This window comes from Primulina tabacum, chromosome 9 (genome assembly GCF_025594145.1).
Source record: "Primulina tabacum isolate GXHZ01 chromosome 9, ASM2559414v2, whole genome shotgun sequence".
Classification (NCBI taxonomy): domain Eukaryota; kingdom Viridiplantae; phylum Streptophyta; class Magnoliopsida; order Lamiales; family Gesneriaceae; genus Primulina; species Primulina tabacum.
This window is the reverse complement of record NC_134558.1, coordinates 36,581,734-36,598,739: the sequence shown is the minus strand read 5'-3', so window position 1 is coordinate 36,598,739 and position 17,006 is coordinate 36,581,734. Positions and strand designations below refer to the sequence as shown.

The window sequence follows — 17,006 nt, the reverse complement described above, 5'->3', positions numbered from 1 at the left end:
TCTCATTTTGAAGTATTTATAATTTATAAATACCGATATGACACTAGGCAAAGTACTGAATCTAATATTCTCCTGAATCTAATTATTAGATAATGAAGTGAGCGTTTGCCATATCTAAAAATAAGTAATTATGAATTTTTTATTCGTAAATTTTTGAATGAAAAATACATCTTATTTTTAGAGGCAGCAAACAATCCCGAAGTTTGAATTAGGCCGACAGAAGCATGTGTAACATTACTATAGTCTATCAAAAACAGTTGACCAATACTTACAAATAAATATACAAATACTTCCAAGCTCATCCCACGCGATGCCAGATTGCCAATACGTAATGGTATCCGATTTTAGAAAGATTCACATTAAGCACTGACTATTTACAACTTATAATAAGACCACTGGACGAGAAACAAAAACAAGGTATGAACTACATATAACATAAATCTTGAACCTTGTTCATCTACTTAACGATCTTTTTCGCTTAACAGTTCATATCGAAACATACCCAGTTCCATTCTGCACTACTTCAACCATGATCAATCCTCAGTCGCTTCAATTCGGCCACGAAACTGGGGCTGGATTTTAGTGTTTTGAGGGCGAGAGTCCTAATATCCTCTCGTGAACAATCTCGGGAAATACGAACAAGCTCCCACAGGGCTCCTCCAGTTATCATTTCCTTTGCATTGACCTCTGGAATGAAGCAATTCCAGTAATTAAGGAACTGAATCTAAATCCTACGATTCTCTCTTTAGGATGTAAATGAAAAAGGTCTACCGTGCTGTGCTAGATGGCAAAGTGCTAGCTCAACATGACGCCTGATTGGAGAAGCTTCATTGTTAGCATTCAGTACAATCCACGGAAGGGCTCCATCTTCAATTAGAAGAGACTTCCCATTCTTAGAACCTGGAATAACCAAGTGTCGATGCTGAGTTATTTACAGTCTTCAGGTGTCAAATTTGACAAAACTAAGCATAGATTTTGAATTCCAAATCAAACTCTCAAAAAAGATGTCATCCAAACTCAAATGGGAATTGGAAAACCTCCAGCGAAGAACCAGAACATGCTATAAAAGAGATCAAGAGAGCGCTAAATATATCTGTATCTGCATGGTTTATAACTGCAGAAACGAATTTAAGTTTCATTGGATGGTAGTGTTCTCCAGGAGCCTAAAAACTTCACCTTGACTGGATGCTCTAGACTCACATTTGGCAAAATTCGCGATTCCTCGAGCAACTTGAGCAAGAACATCTGGATGCCTGCATCTAACCATCCCAAGAAGAGCCTTGATACCATCTTCAGCTCTTAGCTTCGCTTGTAACTTATCTGAAAATGTAAAGCTAGTTATTGTTAAAAGCAAACAATATAACCCAATAAAGCAATTTCTAATTAGAAACATTGAATTTATTGATTACAAAGGCGGCATTCTAAAAGAAAATATTATGGCTGGAAACCAGATCTACATTACATAGGCTTGTGTACAAAAAGACAATACACCAGTCAAAAAGAAAAGAAGGCCATATATAGGCTAAAAGATAAATCCTTTCGAGAAAACATCAGTTGCAAGGAAAAAAGACTGAATACAGGAAAAGTAGATCCCCGGAAGTGGGGAAAGACTCTCATCATGAACCAACAATGACACAAGCTACAAAACTGATATTTACAGAAATTCATGATAAAACATTGCGACTTTTATAATTTTGAGAGAGAGAGAGAGATGTTCGAAAGAGTTTTTGAGAACTTCGATCCTGATAAGAATTGGCTTTTGATGTTGGCGCAAACATGGGCAGGGGGTAATTACCATTCCCACAGAGATTAGCGATGGCTCCAGCAATCATACGGAGAGTCTGAGAATCCTCTGCACGATTTGCTGTCAAAGACAACAAGCTGACGCCCCCTTGGGACATGATGAGCTCCTGATTAAGTTCTGCCATTTACCATGAATCAAACTTGTAAGCAGGTGATAAAGATAAAAATCTAACATGTGACTTAGTCTAGTATAGGTAAGGATAATTACCATTCATTGCGAGATTTGCGATTGCCCCAGCTGCAACCCTGTGAATGGTCTCGTCATTGGAGTTTTTCAGGATTGTTAGCAAGGATGTAAGCCCACCAGCCTCAACAATCCTTTCTTGATTTGATTCTGCAGAAGTGAAGATCAAGGGAAGATGATAATTAAATGGTCAAAACTAATTTGAGAGAATACTAAGCGAGAGTAATAAGTGTGACACATTACAAGAAGATCAACGACCACACACGCGATAGAAAATGAATGAGTTTAGTGAATAGTGCAGAGAGAGCAAGCTCCTTTATTTGTTGTTTATGACTTGGTCGATATTCTGTCAGTAATTATTTGTTTAGACAGGAAAACATGCATTCACAAATTGATATGTTATGGGACCACCTCCCAACACAACTCAGGGTATCTTCACATCGCTTCTTTTTTGGAATGACAATGAAATGGAGTCTAGCAACACTGGTTTGACACCAGAGGACAAGTATCTAAAGCTCCGTGAATCAGTAAGTTACATTCCAAGACAAATCAAGAGTTAATGAAGTGGAAAGGCAGAGGAAGATACTTGTCATTATAAACATGATATAACTAACTATTTCAGCATATTAGTCCCAGAAAACCTGACCAAGTGAAAAATATAACAATCAAAGGAGTCCCAGGAATTTTACAATTCACCCGGAAACATCTCAATCCAGTCATCAAAAATTTCTAAAACAAATGGTCGCCCACAAAGTCTGGATCAAGACTTGAATGTAGAAGACAATCAAAAATAGAAAACAAAGAACGATAGGAGAAATGACATGCACCACCATCATTACCTTCTGCTGCAAGATTAGCCACTACTTTCACAGCATGAATGCGAACATCAGCATCTTCTGCTTCAAGTAATGACAATATCTTGTGAATTCCTACTGTTGAGGTGCAGTAGATTTCAGAAGGAGATAACATTGCTAAGGATTAAGCATACAATTATTGAGAAAAAGTTGAACATGACAAAATAGTCCATCACCTTGTTCAAAAAGTTTCGCCATTGAGGCTCTTTCTCCATCTCCAGTGTCTCTTAGCTGTTCACGCTTGACCTGAGGGATGAGAGAATCCAGGTAGCTAGGTACTCGTCCATTCAAACCTCTATCTAGGTTTTTTCTTCTCTGTGCAGCCAATAGATTAAAAAAGTTGATAATCTTCATGCAAATGACAACCACAAACAGGTTTGTTCAGCAGGAAAAATTCCTGATATGCAGAAGTGTTACTTCTTATTGAGTTGCAACAATTTTCCTGCCAAATCTAGCTTAAACCACGCAAACTCATTGCATTCGGCACCAAAGAATAAGTCAATTTCACCCAAATATTAATAGCTGCGAATAAAATTGTCTTGAACTTGAAATTTGTAGAGTGTTAAAGCTAAGATAAATAAGTTCGAAGACCAAGAAACTTCGTCAAAGATAAAAGGTGAGCCACTTCCAGCCAATATAAGCATTCTTATTTTTAGCAATGGCTAACCAACCCAACCATCCCTAGCTTACATCTCATTAAAGATAACCACAAATAACTTATGTTTTCTCTACTATCAGTTCCATCTATAAGAACGATAGCATAAACAGTCGTTTTGAATCTTTCAACACAAAGAATAAGGGCAACAGAGAGATGCAAGGATGTTGAAGTGAAGTTGTGGACAATATTTTGTAGAATGATCTTCAGTAAGAAAAAAAGATGGAAGTGGAGGTGCTGAGACATTGCCATTTTGGTACTATCATCTAGAAGACCGTAGTGACTACTGTTTTCAATGAAGAGTACTAAGCTCGCAAGTGCAGTCAATCCGCAGCACTAAGCCTATAAGTCCTGATTCAAAATTCAGAGAGATGGCTAGACTCCCAAATTTAGGAATTGGCAACCAAATTCTCACACATTGTTTAAAAAATACAAAAAACGACTACCTGCTCTGCATTAAGGTTGAAATCTGGAAAATGAAAAAATGAAGGAATTGAAAGAATGACAAAAAAGAAATGAGGAACTTGTAACTGGAGGAAAATTGGGAAGAAAGACACCCTAAAGATTTGTTGGAAAGAAGGGCACTGGTAGGTCCATGTATAGTTGATTTGGAAACACAGTTCACTGTTCACGGAAGTGGTCTCTGTACAGGCATACCTCATCAGCATCAGAACTTATTTGCAGTAATTGACTTTGCAGAAGTGAGAGTTCATCTTCAAGTTTTTCTTTTTGGCATGCTTGATCTTCCAGCATCTTACGAAGCTTCACAAGTTCAGCATTCCTAGCAGCCTAGATAGCCAGTTGATATTTATCAGGTGGTAAACCACAGCTATAGTGACGAAGTTGAAATAATAAGGTGAAGAATAATTAGTGCACATTTAATTCACACCTCGGTTTTTTTCCAATGAGTTGATTCACTTTTTAATCTATCAGTTTCAGCTTCTGCATCTTTCCGTAAAAGAGTTTCATTTTGAAGCTTCTTTTTAATCTGCACCACTTCTTCAGAAGCAGACAGCATAGGAGACTGCAAGAATATAAAATTGACTAGAATTACTTTTAATGCCAATACCATGAAAATGGCAAATTTATAGCCAACTTTGCAAACAACAAAAAAAAAATTTGAGCTCAAAGGAACGAGAAAAAGAAGACAAAAAAAAAACAAAAAACAAAAGTTTCGATTATTTCTCTTAAAGGCTTTCATTCTGAAACCATTTTCTGTAATAAAGTTACTACATGATATCTGTCTGCCTTATTCGGCACCCTAAATGGTCCAGATCGTAGTATGGTCAATTCCTAATTGTACCAAAAATAGAAAAGGTTATAAACGAAAGATAGCAACAAATACAACATGAATTCACTTCAGCCGGTTCATCATGTTTACATCATACTTTCAGACGTCAGCCTGATTAAAACAACAACCGAGGACTCCTACAAAAGAACTTCAACTTGGAATATGGGGTCTATTTAAGAGCAATGGCATTTGTTTCTCAATCCTGTATATTAAAGTATATTTTTTTAGGTTTTTAGATAAACCAGTGTTAGGTTAGAGGAAGTGGCTTTTTAGAAATAGAATCACTTATTCAATAGTATGTTGTCTTTATATCTATGTACTTCACAAAATTACCTAAAACTTAAAAATAATTGTAGTAATATAAATTAGTAAAACAATGAAAAAAGAGAAGGATATGCAATAAATGAGTTGGGCAAAATAGATATTTCTTGTAAAAAGAAAGAATATTTTATATTTTAAAACTCCAGATGCAAGAAAATTGGAACCGTCTCCATTTTCGAATTGAAACTTTTCCTTGTTTCTCAATAAATAAGTGCTCTAAAACATGAAAATAAGATCATGTATTGACATTCAAAAGAGAATAAAACAAACAAAGGCCTCCAAACAAGCGTATCTACAGATTGAAGAAATACGTACACCTTAATTAAAAGAATTGCCAAAAGATTTCTAATTTTAAAAATTCAAGTTTGACAAAGAGCAATGCCTTATCTTTACCACAAAAACTTTCAACTCCTGATATCGAAAACAAAGATCAACTCTTGCATTTCACTTTCCTCTTCCCCTAACGAATGTTAAAATTGCAAGGGACCTTAAAGAAAACTGACACTTGACAGTAAGCAAATGACCAAGATCTTTAGGCATTTCAGCTGGTGCATGCAATGGAATATTCTTCATTTATAGCTTTATCCTTGCAAATTACTAGCAAAAGTAACGGCAGTTATTTAAATACCAAATCTCACAATAACAAGATAATGTTAACTGCCCCACCAAAGGATCATATAGTATACACAAATGAATCATAAATGAGATACCTCCGCATTTGACATCTGATGGATGCCATTATCAGATGGACCAATTTTGAATTTTTGATGTCCATGATTTTCTTGTTTTATCGTCCATTGTTCCTCAAGCTTCTTCAATGACTCCATGTAATCTTTTTGATACTTGAGCTTCTCCAGCTTAAAGAGAAAATACAAACAGATGAAGCAGGTAAACCCAATTAGATTCAAGAAATCACAAGCATAGATGATCAAAACCTTCATCTTGTCATTGTTAAACCAAAACTCGTGAAATTTCCTAGATTAGAACATGTCATAGTTCAGCTTAAACTCAGGTTTAAAATAACAGTAAATCCCTTTCAAACAGAAACTATGATAAACATTGGACTTGCAACTACTTTAAAAACAAACAGAAACTATGACAATTTAAATTTTCTAGCTTCTTATTTTTGGTTTGTAGAAATGGGTGTGAATGGTTCAATAGTATATAATGTATAGATGAAATTATGTAGATGTTTCTCAAATAAAAAAAAATGACAATAGTAATCTTGAGTTCCCTATTCCAGAGTTCCCTCTATAGCATCCTCAGAGTGAAAACACGATGTGTGTTACACGATCCGATACCAGATGAAATTAAGATGAGCACGACAATTGATGGATATTCACACCAAGAATCATAGCCCTTGAGAGCATTCACATACCTCCAGTGCATCAGCATAATTCTGTTCCACCTCAGCAACACGGTTCTGTGCTTCAGAAGCTATCCTTTCAATCTCATCTTGAAACACTTTTTGTTGTCTTTCATGCTCAGCAATTAGCTTGTCCAACTGCATATCAAGCTTCCTTGACAAACTTTTGTAATCAAATTCTTCCTTAATTTTCAACATGTTCTCTACCTTCATAGCCTGAAATAAGTCATAGAAACTTAATGTCATTAATAATCTGTCCCTTTTAAAATGCAAAACAAAATGTGATACTTAATCATCATGCAACCAAAAAGCCATACTTCATTCTTAAAAAAAATGACAATCAGAAAACATTTTAAACCACCACAAATTTGTATGATGGAACTTTGGAAAGTACCAGTTAAATAACATGATAAGGCTAGATGCCCATTTGTTATAATGAATTACCCTTTGTCCAAACATTATGGTGCTGGATGTCTCTCCTCGATGTCGTGGTGATGGCCCAATAGTAATAATCAATGAGGTTCTAGCAGTGCCTGAAGATTGAACATTAAGCTTATAAAAATTAATGACAAGGAATTTTAAAGTAATTCCTTTCTATAATTTTGTCTTCATTGTGTATAAATGAGGGTTGTAAATATAGACAGCCATGCAGAAGAAGAGACTGCAAAATGTGGGAAGATTCCCATCAACTACACCGACGTAAAATGCCACAAATCATTTGATCACCATTTCTCACGCAACATCACATAATCGGGATTCGTCCTACTTGGCGTCCTGATATTCTAGCATTGAATTGTTGGAAATATAAAGATCCTGGATCGCATTTTTTTGGCAGAATCTGGATTCTGCTGGTGAGATGTTTTAATCACACAACCAACAATTCAGACTAACAAAATTACAATCAAGTTCAAGAAGGGAGGAGTGATTCAACAACAGCCATGACTAATTGAAACTAAGAAATATAATACGACATTCCTTTTGCAATAAAATGTTAATCGAAGTTCACACACACACACACACACATTCTAATTTAAGGACCTCCATAGACAAAAAGAAGAATATTGTGGGGGAAAACGAACCACCCCCCCCCCCCAAAAAAAAAAAAAAAAAAAAAAACGAGTGCAGGTTGTTCAGCAGATCAGGATCAGATATTCTTAAGAAATTCGAACACAGTGCTTCAATAAATTCATCATGACTCTCCAATGAACATCACTAGAATATCCAGGTTCTCCAGGACATAATAAATATAAAATAATGAGTAAGCGAGAGACAAAAGAGGAAATTGTCTACTGAAAAATCTTTCAGACATTGTTTTCTTTCACCAAAGTTTTATGTTGCAATATTTTGCTTTATGCCACGTGATTCACAAAAACCTTAATTTCAGTAAATAATCAATCACCTCCAAAAGAATCTCGAAGCAACCTTGTGAGCTTGGAGTCACGAACAGGAACATGTGCACTATTCTCTGCCAATGCATTAATGCACTTCCCTAGTGCGCTCAAAGAGAGATTGATAGATTTTGCTTCTTCCAATGTATGACCCTCACTGCCTGCAAGATGGAAACAGCGAATTGTCAATAGAAGAAAGAAAAGTTGAGTTGAAATTGAGTCATGGACATGCCAAATCCATTGCTTTAACACTTGATTTTCTGCTAAGTACAACAAACGACCAGTGAATGTCCTGTGTGGTCCCTTCCTTGAATACAGGGAAAAAAGTGCACTTAAGACTTACTAGGGGGAATATCTTACACATGCGACTGTTGGAGCATCAACCTTTGAAACATCAGGTATTGGTGTATCAGAATGGAAGAGGATCTTTCCCGTGCAACCAAGAAAGGTATAAAATTAACAAACGTACGAGCATACAGACCTTTAACATTGAAAACAAAATCTAATCATTGGTTCGAGGACAATGGTTCTTCTCCAAGTTGTGTTTTGTGAGGTAAAATTCAGGAGTGCTGATTACCTTTTTAAAAAAGCACAGATTTTTTTGTTTAGCCGGCATAAAAGCATGGATGTATGTTGATAGTAGCAGTCTTTCCAAGGTTAACTAATTTTGATACCCGTAGATTTGGTTTAAATAAATTCAAATTTGAAAAATTACATCACCGTTCTTGGAGTGATGGCATTATAAGGTTACTCATGGAACAGTGTGTCCTAATATCGATCAGGACATGCTGTAACTATTTAAACCCAACATTGGCATAGAATTAATTAACCTTTTTTGCTAAATGATGGTTTAGTGACAGATTCTTGGAAAGAATTGGTAGAAGAAACGCAGACAAAGATTCATCCAAGAACTTATGACTGAATGTTCACAATGGATCCAAAATCAGAGAAATAAAATAAGCAATCTAAAATTGGTTACTGATATGTTGCACTAAAAAATATGCATATTCCCCACAATGTCATACATAACCTGATTTATCAATGCGCTCTGAACCAGCAAGGTCCACAATAACCAGTTTGCTTTTCCGTACAATGGGAGGTTTCAGTGTTTTTCCCGTCAGAGTAATGCTACCATTTTCACTTGAAAGAGAAGGATTTTTTCCCTTAACTGACCTCTTTATATGTACCTGTAAACAAGAAAAAATTTCAACACAAAAGTTTCAATTAAAAAGGAAAGGTACTAACATAGAACAAAGAATAATGTAGAAATAAATAATGTTCACCATTAAAATGGCATGGCTGCGCGATGATTCTGTATTTAATTTTGTGTTCGCAGCATAACGATGAGCTTCCCCTAATTGCAATAATTCCATGAAACTCATGTGATCCCTAATTTCTACTAGTGTTGCACCAGGTACAGAAACATCTCCATTTTTTGGATCTTCCACAATAGAAATATTATCATTACTTGGATTAAGGAGGTCCTCTATCGTTTCCATATAAAGCTGCATAAATTTAGGAAGACAATAAATTTTGTGCAAGGAGAAATGCCAAAAAGAAAACCTTAAAACTGCTCAAGTCAAACAGCCAGCGATAAAAAAGAACAACGATAAAAATAAATTTTTAAAAAAAGCAGGGTGACCAAAATGCAGTTTGGAAGGGAATTAGCATTCTTCATCAGTAACAACCTGCAAATAAGAGACAGAAACCAAATCATTTTCTGGTGATACTTCTTCCAATATGTCTTCCATTGCTCGCAACATTATTCCACGATCAGCCGTGTCTTCTTTTCCTAGTCTTCCAAGAGTGTAAGTTTTCCCTGTACCAGTCTGTCCATATGCCATAACTGTTCCATTGTAACCGTCCAAAACACTCTGCAGAAAACAATAAATAATTGTGTATCTTATATAATTAACGTAATCTGGAAAGTTCAGAACTACATGGGGGGTAGACAACATAGCAAATTGACCAACACTCTAACCAAAGAAAATTTAAAAGACGGTGTGATAACAACACATTATTTACCAGGCACAACTCAGGGCAGGAACACGGAGTGTAATGATATCTTAGATATTTACAGTTTAGGATTCAGGATCATCAGTGAGGCCAGAGGTGAAATACTAAGAACATATTACCACATCGAGTCCTACGGAGAAAACGGGTAAACTAAGAAGACCAGAACAGTTTGTGCATCCCACCAAAGCACATCAGAGTTCAGGAAAATAATCTCAAAATACTGGTATCAGACAACAAAGAATGTTCTAGAAATTCAATTCATAAAAAATAACATTGTCATTTATTCAAGGAAGATGGACAACCGATCCATAACTAATCAAGACTTCAAATAGGCATCAATAGACTGCCAACCATTGTATAAGTGTTCTTTAGGAAAGTTTCAAGCACCATTTGCAACTTATATACAAATAAAAAACTGTAACTATTGGAATTCAATCACATTACCAGGAAACATTTACAAGAACAGCATGCAATTCTTCATGTTAAAATTTACAGTGGAAAATATTGAGAATTGGCATAAAAGTCATGTTTCTAATTACCTCCAAAACGGGCTTTGCTACAGCTTCATACACACGTTTTTGAGATGCAAACTCAGTTAATACATCATCAAACTCAAAAGTATCAGAATCCCAATTGTTTTTCCGAAGCTTCAACCGCTTAAGCTAAAAAGGAGGAAAGAAAAATCAAATCCGAGGTTCACTTGAAAAATTCCAAGTTGAATCACAGAAACGGTCTTCTGTTTATAGCAAAATGAAATATCTGGATACAATGGCATTCAGGATCTACCTCCGGTTGCAATTCCACACAATCGGCAAAATCAGCATCTTCCACCATCTCTTCAGCATTTCGAGGCCTTAATCTAACAGCAACTCGAACCCTCCCAGAAACTACTTCAAAGATTTCAATATTTAAAATGCAAAAGTGTAAACAACAATTTACGGATGATATCATGTCATAAGGACACTAACTAGAAGGGCATAACAATAGAAATCGCAATATTCCTTCTATTCATGGCGAAATCACTCGTGTTTTTTTATGATAAGTGCTGTATCATAGTAGTGATAGTTGAGCACACTTCTATATGTCTTTCACAAAAATATTATTTCACTATTTTGAATGGAGAAGGCCTTTAAGAAATTTCAGGAGTCAAATTACTATGAAAAACATATAAATATGGGTGTGAGTACTAGTGCCAACTGCCAAATTAGCTTATATCAACGAAAAAACAGCACAATTAAATGCAGCGAAGCAGAAAATAAAATAGTGATGTACATGCAATCTGTGCAAACAAAATACACCAAAAAAGGAAGAGAACACCCATAATATGGAAAGAACAAGGGAATTACATACTTTAATTAGAACTATTAGTTTTCGAATGAGACCAAAATATCCCTTACAGGTTCCAAAAATACGTTCCCGTTCTTAGCAGATAACTCTGCCACAGCTGAACTATAGAGACCTCCCAAAGAAATTAATTACGCTAACAATTGATGCAACATACACCAAAATCGACCTAGGGGAATTATCAAGGAAACACAAAAAACTTGCTTGCAGAGAGCTGAGATGCATTCGAGAAAAACAGAGTACTCTGAAATCATTTCTTTCGAAAAAGCAAAGGAGAAAAACTAAATTCTTGCTCGATCTTCTCCAATTATGACCCTCAGTTCACACACACACACACTAAATAAACCATTAAAAATAAAAAATATTTACATTTCACCACAACTGACACACACACACACACAAATATTCCAAAAACGAAAATTCAATCAGCCTTAAAGACGAATTTCACACAAAAACAATCAACACCCACCTCATATCTCATTCAAGTACATCAATTAAACTTTACCAGCAGAATCATCTCGGCTTGTGCCAATTGAACCGGGGCTGCAGCGCCGTAAACCGGAAGAAGCAGTCGAATGCTGCATTTTTGACTTAAAAGAAGACGACGAGGAAGAAGAAGGGGAATATTTAGGATTGTAATTGTCAATCTTCATTGCTCCTCCTCTGGATACGCCACTGCCATTTCTGAAACTAGCGCTCGACATTTCCTTTGGGTTTCTTTCTTCCACCTTTCCTACAGTTCACATAATTTCTCTTTACTTTCCAGTGAAGTGATCAAAAAATTTTGAAAGAGAGTTTTGGTTTGGTTTCCTTTCGTTGCACAGCTGAAAATTGGACTCGGTATTGTTGGTTTTTTTTTTTTTTAATGATACGTTGTTATAACTTATAATTAGATCTCCAATATGGGAATTAATTTCCTTGGAAAAGACAAAACGAGTTAGTTAACTTAATATCCCCTTTAATGCATTACTAAATGTGTTTATTAGTGTTAAATGCTCGAAAAATTTCACTCTGGAAAAACGTTGACCTCGCATATAATGAGGAATAAATATATATTCTTAGATGTATACGTAAGAAATTGTCATGAGAAACTGGTCTCATTTCCCTAATATATAAACTTTGTGACACGATTTCATAAGTCAATTTTATGAGACAGATCTTTTATTTAGGTCACTCATTAAAAGTATTACTTATTATTGTAAATATGGACATGGTAGACCTGTTTCGTAGGTAAATAAATATCTGTGATATCATCTCACAAAAGACATACTATTTTTCTGAATATTACATGATAATTGATTATTCTCTTATTTATAGCCAACTTTAATACGCGTTTAATTTGGTTTACTTGTAAACATCATCAGAATTTTTTCTAAAGAAAAAATAACTGTGGGGCATATTATAATTTTTTTATATATAAATTGATTCACATATTATAATTTTTTATATAAATGGATGGTAAGTAATTCGAAACAAGACAAATGGGTATAAAGCGCGAAGGAGAATTGGAACTTCAGAGGCGCTAGAAGGACTGTTTATTTCATAAATTAATATTTTTTAGTCACACTGAGCCCTTCGTTTTGTTCTTATTTAATGGGAGGGCCACTTCCCCATTTACTCGACACGATTGCCATTTTGGGACGTGGATCATTGCATTTCGTTTTCTTTTTTCTCCTTGATCAATTTTAATACGCTATGCACGTATATTAATTAATAATATAAAATATGTTATTTTATTATGTGCAGTTTTTTATATATATAAAAATAATGATGATGTTATTAGGAAAATAATATTTTGAGGAGATTTTAGATAAGGTTGTTGGTATGTCATGTTCTTACTAGAAATCATAAAGTTCTCCGATCCCAAAAGGTTATGTAAGGCATAGGTTTGTTTTTCTCTTCAATATTTTTGGAAACTTTTGCAGAAAACATTCAGGAATGGAGAGTATTGATTATATGTTATATTGTTGCAAGGGTGAAAAAAAAATGGAACTCGATTATCAACTCCAAAAGGCCAGACACAGACACACACACACACACACACATATATATATATATATACTAACTTTAATTTAAATTCGAAGATGCAATATCCAATTAAATATGGTCCACCGAGTGCATTTGTTGTGTTCATGGTCTTCGTAAATTTAATGGGTTGCGGTTTTTAAGGTAAGAGGGCTGGGGGAGGGGGGGTGGGGTGGGCGTGTCATGGAATTCAGAATTCATTGTACATATATTATGTCCCATTAAATTAAATTTCGTTGGAGGCAATGCTAAGGTGTAACAAATATAGATAAGTTAAATGTAGTTCTAATCAACTCAATAAAAGTAAAGTTGGATATAAAAAAATTAATGTTATTTCCGTTTGATTCGTTGACAGTCATAAATTCACTTGTGTTATGTTTTTTAAATTATATTTTGAGAATGTTTTGTTGGATCTGATTTTCATAAATCTCTTATAATAACTTCAATTTCACATCGAATACAAATATATTTTGCATTGTGAAACATAAGTAAACGATTACACATCAAATACATATTATATCGTTATTATGTGTTTCTTATTTTTGAATTAATTTCATTTTTAATAAGAAAACTAAAGTGTGCGATGTATCAAAGATAATAATGAAATATTACTTTTTTAGCGTGCGAGCAATGATCTGTTACTTACTGAAGAGAACCTTTTCAAGAGACATATCCATGCATTAGGATGTTGTTTTTTTCTGTGGATCATATGAAGTCATGACAAGCCATAGTTTCCTCTTTTGCTCCAAAGTTTGTGATGTTTGGAAAGCTACCATTTTTTGGTCTTGTTTAAAGAAAGGCAAGCTATTGCCATTCATTTTTTGTGGCTTGAGCATAATGAATTGTTTTTCTACAGCTGAATTTGAGCAATTTGCCATGCTAGCTTGGGCTATATGGACAGAATTATGCAAGGTAAAGCACCATATTCAGATCCCTAACAAAAGAAACCATATTCAGATCCCTAACAAAAGAATTAAGGTAAATTGGGTCTTCTCTTACCTTGAATAATTTCAGAAAGCTCGTCTTACTTGTTGTACTTCTTCTGAGACAACCAAGTTTGTTACAAATGAAAAATGGGAGCCTCCCCCCATGGGATATTTACGTCTTGATGTGGATGCAGGTTTTAAAGAGAATCTTGGTATTTGTAGTGTGGGTATTGTTATTCGTAACCACCTTAGTATTAATTTGTGGCTATTTTCATATTCTAGTGTTGCTGTCAAGGTGGTGACATCGTATATTGTTGGACTAAATCACCAAGAAGTATTAGTTTCCAACATTTTGGATCTTCTTAATTTTGGTATATTTAATGGTACTAGAGAAATGCACGTGCGTTGCACGTAGAGAAATAGAGATAATTTGTATATGATAATCTTATTTATATATGTTGGAATTATTTTTGCAATAAGAATAACTATTAATAGATTAATAAATAGTTATTTGGTAACAAATAAAATCATCACATTTTCTTGTCTTTGATTTAAAAACCCCTGAAATCTTTTTGTACCCATCGTTTTTTATCTTCTTAGCTCTTTTTTTGTAGGCGAAAATTGGTTCGTCATCTCGAATCTCTATTTCATCTTCATCTTCATGTATCTTTATTTTTTGTTGATGCTTAATTCATTTGACTTTTCTATCTTTGGCGGTACATTGCTTTGTTTAGTTTGCTTGATAATCTTCCGAGATCTCCATTTCTTGATATTGACATTTGTTGTTGGATAATTGTCATGTATCTCAACAGCTTTTGCCACAATCTTTAACACCCCATCGGTCATCACGTATTTGTACTGAATTATCCAACTTGAATAAGAATGTGTGGAGCTTGGTTGACTTAATTAGCAAATCTTTATATGGGTTATTTGGTAAATTTTGCATTGAAAATTTTTATTGTTAGATTGAAAATCTAAATATTCTATTTATGTAGATATAAAATCATTTGTTTGTTTTTCTTATACATGGTCATGAATTTGAATGAAATCTTCAATAGAACATCCAACAAAAGATGATGCAATTTTTCCAAATAATGTTATTCTTACCGTCTCATTCACATCTTCAATTGTGATTGTTATTCTATACCTGCAACATAAAAAAGTAAAGAAGTGATCATCTCTTTTTTTTTACCGTGATCTAAAACTTGGGTTGGGTATTGGTATTTTTTATTACCTTGGAATGATCTTAATTGGATAGTTGATGCAATTGGCACAACTTGCTTTGTTGTTTGTTTTTGTAGCATCTTGGAAACAATGATCACATGCTTCATACCATGGATTAGCTTTGTTTTCGATTTCCTTTATCTTGCTCCGTATCAAATAGTAATTGTTCTATGTAAAAATAAGAAGCATTTCGAATCTTGGTTTAGTTTGAATGTTAGTTGTTAAAACTTTTAATATTTAGCATGGGCAAATTATCTGGTTTTTGTTTTGTATCATTTTAGTAATTAAAACTATTAAGATTCATAAACAGTAAATGCAGTACCTTCGTCAACATAGCTCGTTTTTTTTTTACATCATCTAATGTCACTTGTTTGGCGTCTGTGAGTGTCTTCGTAACCCAAAGTTCTTTTAATTTATCTTGTTTTTGGTCTGCATCCAACCTACAAATTTATTATAAATAATAGTCTTTAAGCATTCATATATTATAAATAACAAAATGTCCACTATTTTTATCTAGTTTCTAACATCATTTTATATATTTAAAAAGAAACTTGTCATGCTAGAATAATTTATGTGAATAAATAAGTAAGTTCATACAATTTATACAATGAAATGTATAACTCACAAATACGAAGAGTTAGAAATTCAGAAATACGTATCATGTTTGTATTTCTTTGGCGATATCACATAGTGGGTTAAGAATCATTGCAGTTGTAGACGTAGTTTGTAAATGTTGTGCATCTGTTTCATTTTTTCAATTTACACCACATATTAGTCATTTTTGCTATAAAAAATACATTTAGAAAATGAAGAAAAAAGGTTTGTTTTATAACATACTGAGAAAGATTTGCATAGTCAGATTGGAAAATTCAACAATAGGATGTTCAGACTCAATGCGCTTCATCAATTGCCCTTCGTGTATTGCCAAGTCGTCCCACGTAGTGACAGAAATAGTTTCCATTTTAAACAAAATATTTTATATGTTACTAATTTTAAGATATGCATGTTTATATGTGGAATTTTTTTATTTAAATTTACCTCATGTCGAGAAGCATAACTTGTCTCATTTGACCTTATGTTTTATCTAGTCTGGCGAAATTGCTTAATGACATGACTTTATTTGGTATACCGATCACATCTGTACACATTTCATTGGTGTTATAAATATAAATATGACTTCTATTTTCAGTTGGAAAAATTATTTATTTACGCAGAACTTCTTTTGCATTCATGATATTGACGAGTTCGTCAAATCCCTTGAATTTAAATGTTAGGTGTGGCATCTTTAGCACCCGAGATAGCTCTGAAACTATGGGATTTTTTTTGTAAATTCAGCTCAAATTTGGGGTTGACATTTGAATATATGTAGTCTATGCATGTGATAAGAGGGTTGTATATTGTATATCACTTATTGGTTTCCAATAACTTGCGAAGATATATTTTCATTGAAATTTGAGAAAATCAATCCATTAATCATTGTACCCTGTTTTTTGCAAAAAAAAAAAGTAAGAAAGATTAATTTGATGGTAAAATACATGAGTATGAATATTAAACTTCAGGCATAAGTAAACTTATATATGTCTGTTTTAATTTTTTTTCAAAGTTAAAG

The 17,006-nt window shown here is 34.0% G+C and overlaps 1 protein-coding gene across 4 annotated transcripts; it reads right to left on the bottom strand.

Moving 5' to 3' along the window:
• Positions 1 to 257: 257 nt before the first annotated feature.
• Positions 258 to 12,066, bottom strand: LOC142555704 (kinesin-like protein KIN-UA). Of its 4 annotated transcripts, none has more exons than XM_075666753.1 (19): positions 11,728 to 12,066; positions 10,665 to 10,768; positions 10,418 to 10,540; positions 9,551 to 9,736; positions 9,146 to 9,367; positions 8,893 to 9,049; positions 7,874 to 8,023; positions 6,919 to 7,007; positions 6,487 to 6,690; positions 5,819 to 5,965; positions 4,386 to 4,520; positions 4,154 to 4,285; positions 3,018 to 3,156; positions 2,827 to 2,919; positions 2,012 to 2,137; positions 1,796 to 1,921; positions 1,177 to 1,320; positions 772 to 900; positions 258 to 687 (listed from the first exon to the last, which is right to left on the bottom strand). In XM_075666753.1, exons 1-19 carry the CDS (start codon positions 11,924 to 11,926, stop codon positions 524 to 526), a joined length of 2,769 nt encoding a protein of 922 aa, XP_075522868.1. In that variant the 5' UTR covers positions 11,927 to 12,066; the 3' UTR covers positions 258 to 523. The 4 variants fall into 4 exon arrangements, with proteins under 4 accessions (XP_075522868.1, XP_075522870.1, XP_075522869.1 ...); XM_075666755.1 differs by having other exon boundaries at positions 3,018 to 3,087; XM_075666754.1 differs by having other exon boundaries at positions 10,665 to 10,765.
• Positions 12,067 to 17,006: the final 4,940 nt, after the last annotated feature.